Genomic DNA, 13,465 nt, shown 5'->3' on the forward strand with positions numbered 1-13,465 from the left:
CAAGAAAACAGTTGTTTTTTTCTTTTACAACCTCACCTTCACCCTAACACGGGCGAGCGTGGAACGTATCACCCGTGAAAAGTGAGGAACACTGCATATTTCAAAAAACAAAACAAAACATGAATTGGTAACTAATAAAATAAACTATATTTTACAACTGTTTTAAGTGACCCAATAAGCTTTTAGTAATAATGGTTGGTTTTCGCAAAGACGAACAAAATAACCCTGCAAGTACTGTGCACAAAAAGTGAACAATCTTCTTTTTTTTTTCTTTTTTTTTAACCAATAGAGAGCAGGCAATGTTTTATCAGGGAAAAATGATTCCGATCTTGTTTTCCATCTTGTAAATTTCCTCTTTGCCAGCCAGCCGGCGTGCAAGCTGCTCGCCGACTGTTGCCGTGACGACGAGGCTCCGAGGCCGCTATCAGGGCTGACAGTTGGCCCGGTCTTGGGCTTTGATCTGCTGTCCATCAAAATCAGCACAAACTTACTCAGTAGCGCCCCCTGCAGAGTTGGATAAGTTTCGCTCACTCCAAGCCACTTTCACTTAATGACCTGAAATTTGCTAGACGTGTTTATCGGGACGGGACGTGGGGAAAAGTCTCAGGAAGCCATGATGGGGAACTTACAAAAAGTCAGCCATTTTGGTTTTAGTGGCCATTTTAGGGTGATTTTAGCCTTCAAAAATGAACTATTCCAAGGGGATTTGACCATTTGCTAACAAATTGGAACTTTGTAAATTAGTCAAATGGGTGAAGCTAAACTGGGAGGATTTTTTTTTTGTCTTATGTTGTTTGTGGCTAAGCAAGAAAATAAACAGCAATATTCGAATAACACAGCTGTATATGGTCAGATATGGATAAAATCTGCATGGCAACCTATTTGAAAATTCACCACATTTTGCTGACGAGTGATGAAAGGTCGCCATTTTTCTACTTGTAGGGAATTTAACTCATGGATAACAAATTCACAACAGATGGCAGTAGCTAAACTGCAAACAATCTGAGTTTTCATCTTTGCACTGCAAAATTCTGAACAGGCAAACACACGCATCTTGACAAAAACTTTGGTATTTTAGGGATCTCGGATGAGACCCCACCACCACCCGCCCCAAAAAACAAACAAACATTTTCAGTAGCACCCCCTGCAGAGTTAGAAAATATTTTGTCCATTTTTGTTTGAAGGTGTCATTTCATGTTATGCGCTTCAATTTGGAAACTGCCAAAGTTGGACTTTGTAGCGGTTCCCACCTTGGAGGAGTGACGTGGCCGTCATGACGGTTTCGGGAACGCCGTCCTTGCTGTAGATGGATTGCAGGAATTCGGGAACGCAGTCGTTCTCGTCCACGATGATGACTCGCACCTGAGGATGAGGAAATGAGAAGAAGGTTTGAAAACACGCCAAAGCCGAGGGAATATTCAGGAAATAACTACGCCATTCATTCAAGCCACAAAAAGAGTTGAGGCAACTCCGAATGATTAACTCGTGTTATTTCTTATTCTTTCTCATATTTTCCCTGTGTGTGTGTGTCACCTGTAGTGTGTGTGTCTATTGTGTGTATTAGCACTAGTGTCACCTGCTTTTGCGCATTTGTGTCACTGTTGTCACTGTTGTGTGTGCGTGTGCGTATGCATGCGTTTAACACAGTCCACTTCATGATGGACCTCGTGAAGTCAACTGCATTTTCTTCCTGCAGATGCACCAGCCTACAGGATTCGCAGGGGAATAAAGACACACACACACACACACACACACACACTGTTGTGTGTAAATAGCGCTGACATTAATTCCTGCTTGGTACGATGAAATTCTGTAATATCAGTAAATCCTTTTGCAAATATCAGCTGGAAGGACGGACAATAAATAAAATCCCGCTATGTCAAGTCCCTGAGGTGATTTGTGTGTCTGTGTAGATGTCACCGTTTGCTGGTTGTTGTGTGATTGTGTGCGTGCGTTCACGCACACCGGGCATGCACATCGCGTGCCTGCGTTAGCACGGAGTTGCCAGATTGAAACGATAGGCGGGATGAGCTGAAACGCGAGGATGCTGCTGCTGCTGCTGCTTCTGCTGCTGCTGCTGCTACACTGGACGGCTCTCACACGTCTACCTCACATAAAGTCACACACGGCCACTGCGCACCGACCACAAATCAATATGAACAGCAGCTAGAATAGTCAGCAATAAAAACTGTGCATGTATCAATAAATAGTCGACATGTAAGCAAGATCTAACTATGCATTGTCTGTCAGTATGCAGTACTAGCTCACAAAATGAAAAAATAACCAACTAGCCAACCATTTAACTAACAAGCATACTCACACACTCACTGGCTCACTAAACAACAAGAACAAAAACAACTTCTACAACTAACATGCCCAACAACCACCCACCAAAGTAACCAACTAACAAATCAATTGTACTAACCAATATATATATAAATAAAAGAAGACTTTTCTAACTACTGACCAACTAACCTATTTTTTTAGTTTCCTTTCCTAAGCTGTACTAATAACCTTGGGAGCTCCTTCCCCCCTTTTTACTGAAAATGAACATTGGCTTCAAATATCGGTTATCAGCCTCCTTGACTACGAATAATCGGCATCGGTATTGGCCCTTAAAAAAAAACATATCGGTCTATCTCCCCTAATTGAACGAGTATAGTATGTAACTAACCTCTGCGGCGCTGCTCATACTGTCCTGGCCCTCGCCGGCTCGCACCAGCAGCAGGTATCGGTGCTGATCGCTCTCGTAGTCGATGGGCCGGGTCAGAATGATTTGTCCGTCCTCGGGGGAGATGGAGAAGAGGCTGCTGGGGTTGATGAGCAGGCTGTAGCTGATGGGCTTCTTCTGGAAGGAGACGGCCGTCGTCACCAGGAAACTGGACACACCACAACCAGTAGGCACACGTCAAAAACTCAAAGGACTGTGGGAACAAAAAATCAGGCATGAGATGAGATGATGGGGAAAGCCGTGGAAAACAAAAAAGTGGAGCGTCAGCACATTCCGCCCTCACGCAATCACAATCTGGACTTTGCTGCAATTTTTGAATTTGCTAAAATCCAATAAAATTTCTAGGACTTGCGTATCTTTGAAAAATATCTGAAAATGCTCAAAATGGACAATTTGAACCAAAATGACGGACTTTTGTTCCCATTTCAGGTCTGGCTTCATGAGACTTTTTTGTGGGTCGACTCATGATAGCCAAACCCACCTAAGTACATGTTGCTAAGTCAAATTAGCTACAGGGGAAATTTATTGGAAAATCCAACAACATTTCTAGGACTAGCGTATCTTTGAAAGAGAACTGAAAATGCTTCAAATGGACAATTTGAACCAAAATGGCAGACTTTTGGTCCCATTTTAGGTCTGGCTTCTTGACACTTTGTTGTGGGTCTACTCGTGATAGACAAACTCACCAAATTTAATGTTGCTAAGTCAAACTAGCTTCAGGGGCAGAATTGGAAAAGATGTGCACAAGCACCTCCGTGTCACCAAAATGTGATATCCGTGTGTGTGCGTGTGTGTGTGTGTGTGTGTGTGTGTGTGTGTGTGTGTGTGTGTGTGTGTGTGTGTGTGTGTGTGCGTGTGTGTGTGTGTGTGTGTGTGTGTGTGTGTGTGCGTGTGTGCATGTGTTTGGCAGACTGCGTGTCCCCGGCATAAACATGAGACAGGAGCGTCCACTTTGCCTGTTTGCCAAACGTGTCAGTCAAAGCAAAGTAAAACAGCTCGTGGGCCATAATGACGAGCATCCAAGGACGCAGCCTGGAACCACAACTAAAACTTCCACTCAGACAGGGTGCATGCGTGTTTTTGTGCTTTATTTGAACCCCTAACTTTAACCCTACCTTGAAAACCTTATTTAAAACCTTCATCTTGGTTTAAAATCTAAACCTTTATTTGAAACCGTAACCCGGGCTTTAAGCCTTCATTTGAAACATTAAGCCTTGGTTGAAACTGGCTTGAAATCCTAATTTGAAATCCGAACCCAAGCGTTAATGAGACCTATCCAAGGATGCTGGCTGTAACTGCACACTCTAGTTGGACTTTAGGGTGCGCGCTGGTGCACGTGTGTGTGCACACACACACGTGCGCGCGCTAATAAACAATGATCTAACACAGCATAAAAGGGCGTCCTGTCTTTGTCGTGCAACCTTTTGTTTGCCGCTGTGTAAATCAATAGCGGCGATGCAGTCATCGCTTTTGTGCTGCTTGTTAAAGGCGTTGAAGGCCACGGCGGCGGCCGGCGCGTTGTGGTAGCACTGTTGTTGTGGCCTCAGGCAGATAAGATGAAAGAAAGACTTTCACAAAAACGCTTGCCGGAAAAGTTTGCGTTTGTAAAAGTCGACAATACACACCGACGGTCAAAAGTGTTGGAACAGAAAGAAACGTCTGGTTGGCATAAATAGCACAAAGTCGTAACTATTTCTGTGTCTTCAAAAGACGAAATGTTGCTTGAAACCCTAATTGGAAAACCTAACCTTTATTGGGAACCTTAACCCTGGCTTGGAACCCTAATTTGAAACCCTAAACTGGCTTTGAAACCCTAAACCTGGATTCAAACCCTCATTTGAAGCCCTAGTCTTTGTGTGAAACCTCAACTCTGCTTGAAACCCTACTTTGCAACCCCAAGCTTTTCTTGAAAATCTCATTACAAGCACCAACATATGCTTGAAACCCTACCGAAGATTTGAAACCCTCACTTGAAACACCCCTTTTCTCGAAACTCTAATTTTAAAGCCCAATATTTATTAAAAACCTTAACTCTGGTTTCACACCCTCGTTTGAAACCATAACCCTTGTGTGAACCTATTTGAAACCTTAAACCTGCTTAAAACCCTACTTTGAAACCTTCATCCTTTCTTAAAGCCCACATTTTGAGGCTAAGCTTTTCTTGAAACCATGACTAAAAGTATTGAATACTTGAAACCCTATCTCAGACTTGAAACCCTCCTTCGAAACCCTACCCTGGTGCAAAAGCACATCATTGTCATAAAACCTTAATTTGAAACCTTAACCCTGCAAGCTCTATTTTGAAACCTCCTTCCATTTTTAACGCCCTAATTTTTTTAAGCTTTTATGAAACCCTTATTTCAACCTTGAAACCCTAAACCAGACTTGAAACCCAAACCCTGATCCAAACTATGCCTTGAAACTCTACTTTGAAACCCCAATCCTGTGTTGACGCCGCATTTTAAATTATTATCCTTGAAACCCTAACACTACTTGACAACCCTAACCTAGTCTTGAAACTAAAGCCTGATTTCAAACCCATTCATGCATACAGTATTGATCAGACGGTGACGCAACACATGATTTTGTTCTCAATGAATTTGTGATTGAAGTCGGCCCCGGCGGAGGTCGGAGCGTGGGCGCGAGGGGGCGTACTCACGGCTGTCCCTCGGGCGTGTTCTCCGGTACGGCGATGGTGTAGGAGGCGTTGGTGAACTGCGGCGGCCTGGCCCCCGCCACCACCGACACCACGGCGGGGACGCTGCGGCTGCCCAGGCGGTCGGCGGCCACCACTGTCAGCAAGTACTCGCGGTCGCGCTGCAGCGGAAGGCCCGTGGTCCGCACGTGGCCGCTCTTGCGGTCCACCTCGAAGCGACCGTCACCGCCTGGACACAGAAAAGATGCCACTGAGCTCCTGTTGTGTTTCTTTTTTTTTTTGCACAGGGACAATTATCTCACGGCCAAGGAGATTCATATTTGTCAACTAGAATCCAACTGTTAACTGCCATGGACGTATATATTCGGCAAATACATTTTTCAACAGGTAGCCATGGAAGAAGGTTTGCCTAGCTTGTTTGTGAAATTCAGTTGTAGTGATAAACAAATCCCTGTAGATGGCAGCGTTGCATTGCTTTGCCTTTGAGATTTTGAGTACAAATCAAGATTAGGGGCCGGATCCACGGACAATACATTAATGGAGTAGGGTTCTTATAGTCTTGGAATTTTTCATTTTAGTTCGTTTTTATTAAGTTTTGAGTTTGTTTTTTTAAATTTAGCTAGTTTTAATTAGTTTTCACGGCAGTTCTGTTTGGTTTTATTGTTTTTTTTTTTTAAATGCTTAGTTTTGGTTTAGTTAGTTTCAGTATTATAATTTTTTTTAAAGTGTATTACTTGTGTGCAATATTGAATAAAATCCACGGTAAAATGAAAAAAGCAACGGATTTCTTACCTAGTGTCGCATTTCAGCCGAGTTAAATGAAAAAGGAGGCGAGCCGAGTCATTGAGGCCAAAAGTCAAGCATGCAAAATTGTCGGCTGTAATAAATATACTAAAAATCACGAGCGGGGGTGGCAATTTGGATAATCTAATTTGCCATTGCTAATTTCATGAAAAGCAAGAAAAATAGCAACTTGACTTTCCCGTGAATAATAAACCCCTTTATATACTTTGCTGAGATGCTTTATTATGAATGAGTGAATAATGTCAATAAAGCTAAACGGACTGCTTTTTATATAGCGCTTTATCTAAGATTCAAAACATACCAATAAAGTGTATATAAGCTCTGAAATTCAACTCTTTTGTCCAAACAAACATGGCTACGTTTAGTTGTGCCGAGCTTTTAAGAAAGAACAAAAAACTGAAGAAACAATTGCGGTCCAAGAAGTTGCCTTTCTACATCTGTAAATACGCACGTTCTTATTTTGAAAAGCACTTTCTTAGTCTCGTTTTTTGTTGTTTTATAGTTGACGGTTTCACAAAAGGAATCAAGTATTATGTCACCATTGTGCTTGATGAAAAAGAGACCCGTTTTAGTGAAACCAACCAATATTCTACGACTAATTACTAACGAAACGTAAAAAGGTAGAAACAACCTAAGATATGTTTACTTCTAGGTCCATACAAGAAATCTGGATGTACTCAAATTGATTTTGTGTGTTAGCATGGAGACGGAGTAAAAGAGCCGCGTCCTCTTGAGGGACAATTATGGGCTCTTCTTCCATTTCTTCTTCTTCTTTGTATAAAAAGTGCGATATTGCTGAGTCATGCTGAAGTGCCGAGTTGAAAGGCAAAGCAGTGGAAACTTGCAACAAAGAGCCGCGCAGAACAAAACGCACCAACAAGTCGGGACTGTCAACGCGTCGACATGATGGACGAGACGCGACGGCTTGTCAACAAGACGCCCAGACTTTTACGTTGCTTTCAACGCAGAAATGATGCAACGTCCACAGGACTTTGGATGGGAAGGAGGGGTGTGTGCGTGCGTGCGTGCGTGCGTGCGTGCGTGCGTGCGTGCGCTGTGGGTCAAATTGACCCCTCTGGTGCAGCAGGGAAGCAAACATATTAGGAGCGTTCCTACATGAATTGATGCAGTTTGGCTCCTGCCAAGGTGGGGAAAAAACAGGCTTAAAACCCTAATATTTGCTTGAAACCTTAACCCTGCCTTATACACTCATTTGAAATTATAATTACTCACTTAAAGGTGAACATTTGCTTGCAACGCTAATAATCTTCTAACCTTTGACACCTTAACCCTGGCTAGAAACTCTAATTTTTATGCAAAATCTTAAACCAGGCTTGAAAACCAAACCCTGTCTTAAAATGGTGATCTCACACCCTAACTTTTTGACACACTAACACCGGCTTCAAACCCTACTTTGAAACCCTAACATTGTCTTTAAACCTTAATTTGAGACCCTAACCTTTGCCTGAAATTCGGAATCCCACTTAAAACCTTATTTAAAAACCATGAACCTGGCAAAAACCTTAAATATAAATACTAACCTTTGCCTGAAACCCTAAACCTGTCTTCAAACCCTAATTTGAAACCTTACACCAGGCTTGAAACCCTAAATTGAGGTTTTTTTTCTTATCCAAATTAGTAGCAAAAGCAGCAAGTGAACCCACCGTCCGCCAGGAAAAACTCCACATCACCGTTGAGCCCCTCGTCGCCATCCAGGGCGTGCAGCTGGTAGACCAACGAGCCGGCGGAGGCGTCGGGCGACACCACGGCAAGGTACGGCGCCGGGACCATGCGCCACTCGGGAATGTTGTCGTTCACGTCCGTCACCGTTAATTCCACTCGCACCAGGTACCATTCCGGACCTGTGGATCAGGAAACAACATTTTGTTCTCTTGTTCGCGCTCCTCAACCGGCACATTTGGCCGCATTAAAACACATATCAACAATAAATGGTCACTTTTGCTTTACTCATTTGACTTTTTATTCTGTTTTTTTTAAATGATGGATTCATCAATGTAGTGGAAATGGGTGGCATTTTTTTGGGGTTTTTAACTACGATGGTCGAAAAATCCTGTCTGAGAAACTTCTACAAATGCAAAAACAGATTTGAAAACAACATGAAAATGAAGTTCACAATTAAATAAATCAGAAATGATTTTTTAATGTCTGGCCTTTACTGTTTTTTTCCATGAATACGATTGCAAATGTGTAGCCTTTTCATTTTTGGAGGGAATATTTTAGTGGGAGTCGTACCAAAAACAAGAAAATGTAACCAATTCAATCACAGCTCTGTGCTGGATGTTCTGAAACAAAACCTGTATTAAATAAACCGTCAAACAAAATTTCAGCTAAAACATTTCAGGAAAAAAGTAAATTGGTCACATTGCTTTGTGATTCCGATAAATTCAAAATTAAAATTCAAAATGAATTAAAATGGAAGTGCCCGTAGTTTCATTTATGAAAAAATGGTCCGACATTTAACATTTTAGTCTCACTATCAACATTGTCGCAATGATATATATATATATTTTTAATGTATTATCATTTTAAGTGGAATATTACATGAAGCTGACAAATGCAATCTTTATTTTCAATTTTCTTTCATACTAAAAAAACAAAACCAAACTGTGATGCATTAGTGGCTTGCGCAATGGCAGCAAGATGACATTTTCCCTTTTTCTTTCAAAGGTGAAAGCAGAAAGGCGACATTTTGTCTAGAAGGAGGCTGCGCCCGCGGGCTCTTTTGTGGCGGCACCTTTTCTATGTTTTCTATTTGCCTCAAATGGAAAAAATTGCCGCGATGGCGAAGACCAAAGGAGGTGCGGTCTTCACGAACACGAATGGATGAATGAATGTGATCATCCTTGAAACTCATGCCAAACCCAAAAGATTACTGTATTTAAGAATTCAAACCATGACTACATTGAAAGCCCAATTCAAACCCCAAAATGTGGCTTGAAACACTACTGTGAAACCCTAACCATTTCTACAAATCAAACCATGGCTTTAAACCCCACCCTAAGCCAAGGCCTTAACTTTAAATTCCAATTTCAAACTGTCACCTGGTTTGAAACCCTCGTTTGAAATACTAACGTGAAACACTAACTCTGGTTTGAAACACGCATTTGACTTGAATCCCTAATTTCAAACTTTGACTGAATTGATACACCCTACCTTCAAACCCAAACTCTTATTTAAAACACTAACCCTAGTTTTAAAAATCCATTTGAAACCCTAATTGGAAACCCAAACCTTTGTTTGAAATTCAAACTCAGTCTTCAAACCCTAACTTGAAACCTTAACCCTAGCTGGTAACTCAAAGTTTCAACCAAAACCCTTGTTTGAAAATTCAATACTGGTTTCTATTACTTGAATTTAGCTTGGATACCTTAATGGGACACCCAATCCTTGGCTTGAAACCCTAACTTAAACTCCAGCTTGCAACACAAAGTAAACCTTTTCACCATGGCTTCAAACCATAACCCTTGTTTGAAACCCTAATGTTAACCCTACAACTGGTTTGAAAACAGAAATTGTGATTTGAAACCTTATTTTTGTCTTGAAACCCTATTTTAAATATCAACCCATACTCGAAACCCTAATTTGAAATGGTAACCCAGAGTTAAAGCCTAACTTGAAATCCTAAACCTAAAAGTATAGCCTCATGTCAAACCCTAACGCTTACTCAAACCCGCCTTTATGTGGCGCCCCACCGCCCAAGCACACCTTTTATCTCTTTACTGCTCACACTGGTTCACTTTTTCCTGTCATTGATCGGCTGCATACAAAAGATGATGCAGGACGCGTGTCCATATGATGCTACATGAGCACAACGGACTCGCTATTCATTTGAAAGGCGCCTTTGTCATCACTTGTCTTCCTTCGTTCCCCCTTCTGGCTTCTTCTTGACGCCTCAGACGTCTGCGACATGGCGGCTGCATACCAACAAGTCATTACAATCAGCGTGCGCACAGATCTGCTCCTCAGTCAACGGCAATCATCCTCGCAAGCGCTCGCGCACGCCAAGACGGTGAAAGGAGCTCATCCGAGAGCAATTTTCTTGGGTGCGCCCTGCAAAATGTCCCCACAATCAATTTAGTGACACACTAAAGTACATAGACACGTTTATACACATGCAGAGTTGCGCGCACACACACACCAGTTGGCTAATCTAATCTAATTTAGTTATTTTTTTAAATCAAAGAAATAGTAAACAGAGGTCTCCAATCCAGGTCCAGAAAGTAAAAACCCTGCCACAGTTTGGCTTCAGCCCCTCGTGCTAGCTAGCTAGCTCCCTAGCAGCTAAACGAGCACCCGGGGAGCTAGCACGAGGGGCTAGAGCCAAACTGTGGCAGGGTTTTACTTTCTGGACCTGGATGTGAGACCTCTGTGTATAAGAAGCAAAATATACACAACCACACAATAATAGAAAGACAGCCACACACACAAACACGCACAAGGTCTAAGAGCCACTGGTGATGCAATGAAAAGGAAAAACTAAATGACAAACTGACTAGTTTGCAGAAATTCATCCAAACGCAATTAACTTTGTGGCTGACCCATTTTTAACAAAACAGGCTTACGCAAACATATTTAACTGAACTTCTTTCAATTATCTAAAAAACACACTTTGACTAATAGTTTTCTTGGGCAAATGATTTAACTCCAGTTAAAAAGAAGTCATTGGCCAACTCGAAACAAATCAAGGGTAAAGATTTGTTTGTAACGGACGGTAGTGTCGTACGTGGAAAGCTGCATCGCACTGCCAATGTCAACGTTCTCACATCTCTTATTTTCATTGATCGCACGGTTCAAAAACTACAACAACAAACCGGTAACATTTCGTTTTTCAATGTTGATGCCGATATTAAGGACGTTAGTGAGGCAAACTCCACTTTTCAGGTAAACAACACAAGAATGACAGCAACGACACACAAAAAACACCTCTACATCGCGGCCCTGCTGTGTTGTGTATTTATTTTAGTTTTAGCTTTCTTGGTACAGTTCAGAACTATTTTGCTCTGCCTCTCGTTTACGTGGATGCAATTCCACTATCGACCTCTAGATGGTGGCACACCACATGGTTTGACACTGTAAATTTGAAGAACACAAACAGGAAGTGTTTTTTCTCAGCTTACTTTTTCATGTCAAATCTTAATTCATACTTTTACGCCTGAAGAAAGGGACAGTTGTAGGTCCATTTTATATTGGTTATTATCAGGGTTGGGAAGGTTACTTTTAAAATGTAATCCGTTACAGTTACAAGTTACCTGCTAAAAAAATGTAGTTAGTAACGTAAACTAAGTACCATAATATTAAAGTACAGACGCTCCCCTACTTACGAACATTCGAGTTACGAACAACGGTACATACGAACATGTCTGCGCGCACAGTATGTCGAAAAATGTTCGGAAAGAGATGCTGTAAGTTAGATTTTGTATTGCGCGTAGTGCTTCTTTCCGCCGCTAATGCCGGCGCTTGCCGCTGTGAGAGCTCATTGGAGGCTGAGCAACGTGGAGGAGGAGGAAGAAACGCCGGTCCCCATGAAGCAGGAAATAACTTTTGAAGCCGATTCCAGCGACGACGAAGAATCTCTCATGATATAAAATCCTCCTCTTCCTCCTCCTCCATCATCTCCTTAAGCATCGAGTACATCTTCCAAAAGTAAGTTAAACTTCATTTTATTTATCTTATTACGTACATGTACATACTGTGTGTGTCTCTCGCTCTCTCTCTCTAACATACGTAGTACAGTACAGTACTGTACGTATTCTCTCCATTTTATTAAAAGTTTTTTTCAGTACAAACCAATGCAGGTTACTTGTACAAGCCTTAAACATACTTATATAAACCTTCAATATACTTATATAGGCTTTAAACATAAATTATAATACAAAATATAGCACTGAAGCAACTTACGAACAAATTCACCTTACGAACGATCGTCCGGAACGTAACTCGTTCGTAAGGTGGGGAGCGTCTGTAATGTACCTGTATTACTTTTGGAGAACTCCAATATTGAGTATGCTCATGAAGACAAAATAAAAATAAATATCACCACAATATATATTCTATACAATGTGCTCCTGCTATTTGCGGGTGATAGGGACCCGGGCAGCCTATAAAAAGCAAAAATCCTTGTGTAACTAAAAAGCATGTAGGCTATTGTTTAATTGATTGATTGATTGATTGATTGATTGATGGCCATATGCCGTTTTCGAACTGTCACTGAAAGCAACCACATCTCAGTTTGATTGATAGATAGATGGACGGATGCACGGATGGACGGACGGATGGATGGATGGATGGATGGATGGATAGATACAATGAAGATGATGATGCGTGAACTTTTATTCCAGTCACAAGTTTAACCGTGTATATGTTGTGCATGATGTTTAAATAGTGAATTGGTGGGAGGAAGATTTGTTTGGAAGGTGTAACTCACATTTTGGTTGTAGGCTAGCGGGCTAGCTAGCAAGAAGCTACAGCGCCTAGCATGCCGCTGGACTCTCAGTTTAAACTTTCGCTCCGAGTAAATTCCAGTGAATACCGGTCGTCATTTCCTCCTCCCGTCCGTGAAGCTTTTTCAAACTACCCGCGTGTGGAGGACACGACTAGTCAATTTGTTCGCCCACCTACACGACACGTAGAAACTGTCTCACACGCGCGAGCGAGCGAGCGAGCGAGCGTGCGCGCGCGCGCGTTCTCTCTCTCTCTCTCTCTCTCTCTCTTTCTCTCTCTCTCGCTCTCTCTCTCTCTTTCTCTCTCTCTCGCTCTCTCTCTCTATCTCGCTCTCTCTCTCTCGCTCTCTCTCTCTCTAGAAATTGTAATCCCTCGAAGTAATTCCCATTTTTAATAAATGCACCTGTAATCTGATTAAATGTTTTTTCCTGTACCAGTTGATGTTGTATGCATTTCTTCTGCTCTCTGTGTTTAAATGTGTTTGTATTATTTAAAAAATGTGATTAAAGACCTTAAGTGTCATACATGCTATAAAATCTTGCCTGGGAGTGTTTAAATAGCATATTTCTATTTTAATGTGGGAATGGTGTAAGAACCGCGGCAGCTGCTCGGCCTCCAGCTGCATCCGTTCAAGTCTTAGTAACATCCCCTAAAAAAAAAAAAAAGTCCACATTAAATCACGGCGTACTTTCTTTTATGGAATCCGTCTCGTGAATGTGGCCTATATAACAGGACAATGTGCTCACTTATGCACTTTTAAAGACACGCATAAAACTAATGCAGCGTTTGCACTGAGACGTGATGGAGTGTTT

General features: G+C 41.8%; 1 protein-coding gene across 3 annotated transcripts in view; it reads right to left on the reverse strand.

Annotated features, from left to right (window-relative positions):
- Positions 1 to 13,465, reverse strand: part of LOC144050810 (neural-cadherin) — a 219,107-nt gene that overhangs the window by 142,959 nt on the left and 62,683 nt on the right. For 2 of the 3 annotated variants that reach the window (XM_077564419.1, XM_077564418.1), the window contains exons 2-5: positions 7,856 to 8,053; positions 5,391 to 5,616; positions 2,675 to 2,879; positions 1,251 to 1,362 (exon numbers count right to left, since the gene is read on the reverse strand). In XM_077564419.1, coding sequence (XP_077420545.1) covers positions 1,251 to 1,362; positions 2,675 to 2,879; positions 5,391 to 5,616; positions 7,856 to 8,053 — 741 coding nt within the window. Of the gene's footprint in view, positions 1 to 1,250; positions 1,363 to 2,674; positions 2,880 to 5,390; positions 5,617 to 7,855; positions 8,054 to 12,636; positions 12,850 to 13,465 lie in introns of those variants that run through there. The other variant, XM_077564421.1, reaches the window with a different exon arrangement.

The sequence above is a fragment of the Vanacampus margaritifer genome, chromosome 4 (assembly GCF_051991255.1).
Source record: "Vanacampus margaritifer isolate UIUO_Vmar chromosome 4, RoL_Vmar_1.0, whole genome shotgun sequence".
In the NCBI taxonomy this organism is placed as follows: Eukaryota; Metazoa; Chordata; class Actinopteri; order Syngnathiformes; family Syngnathidae; genus Vanacampus; species Vanacampus margaritifer.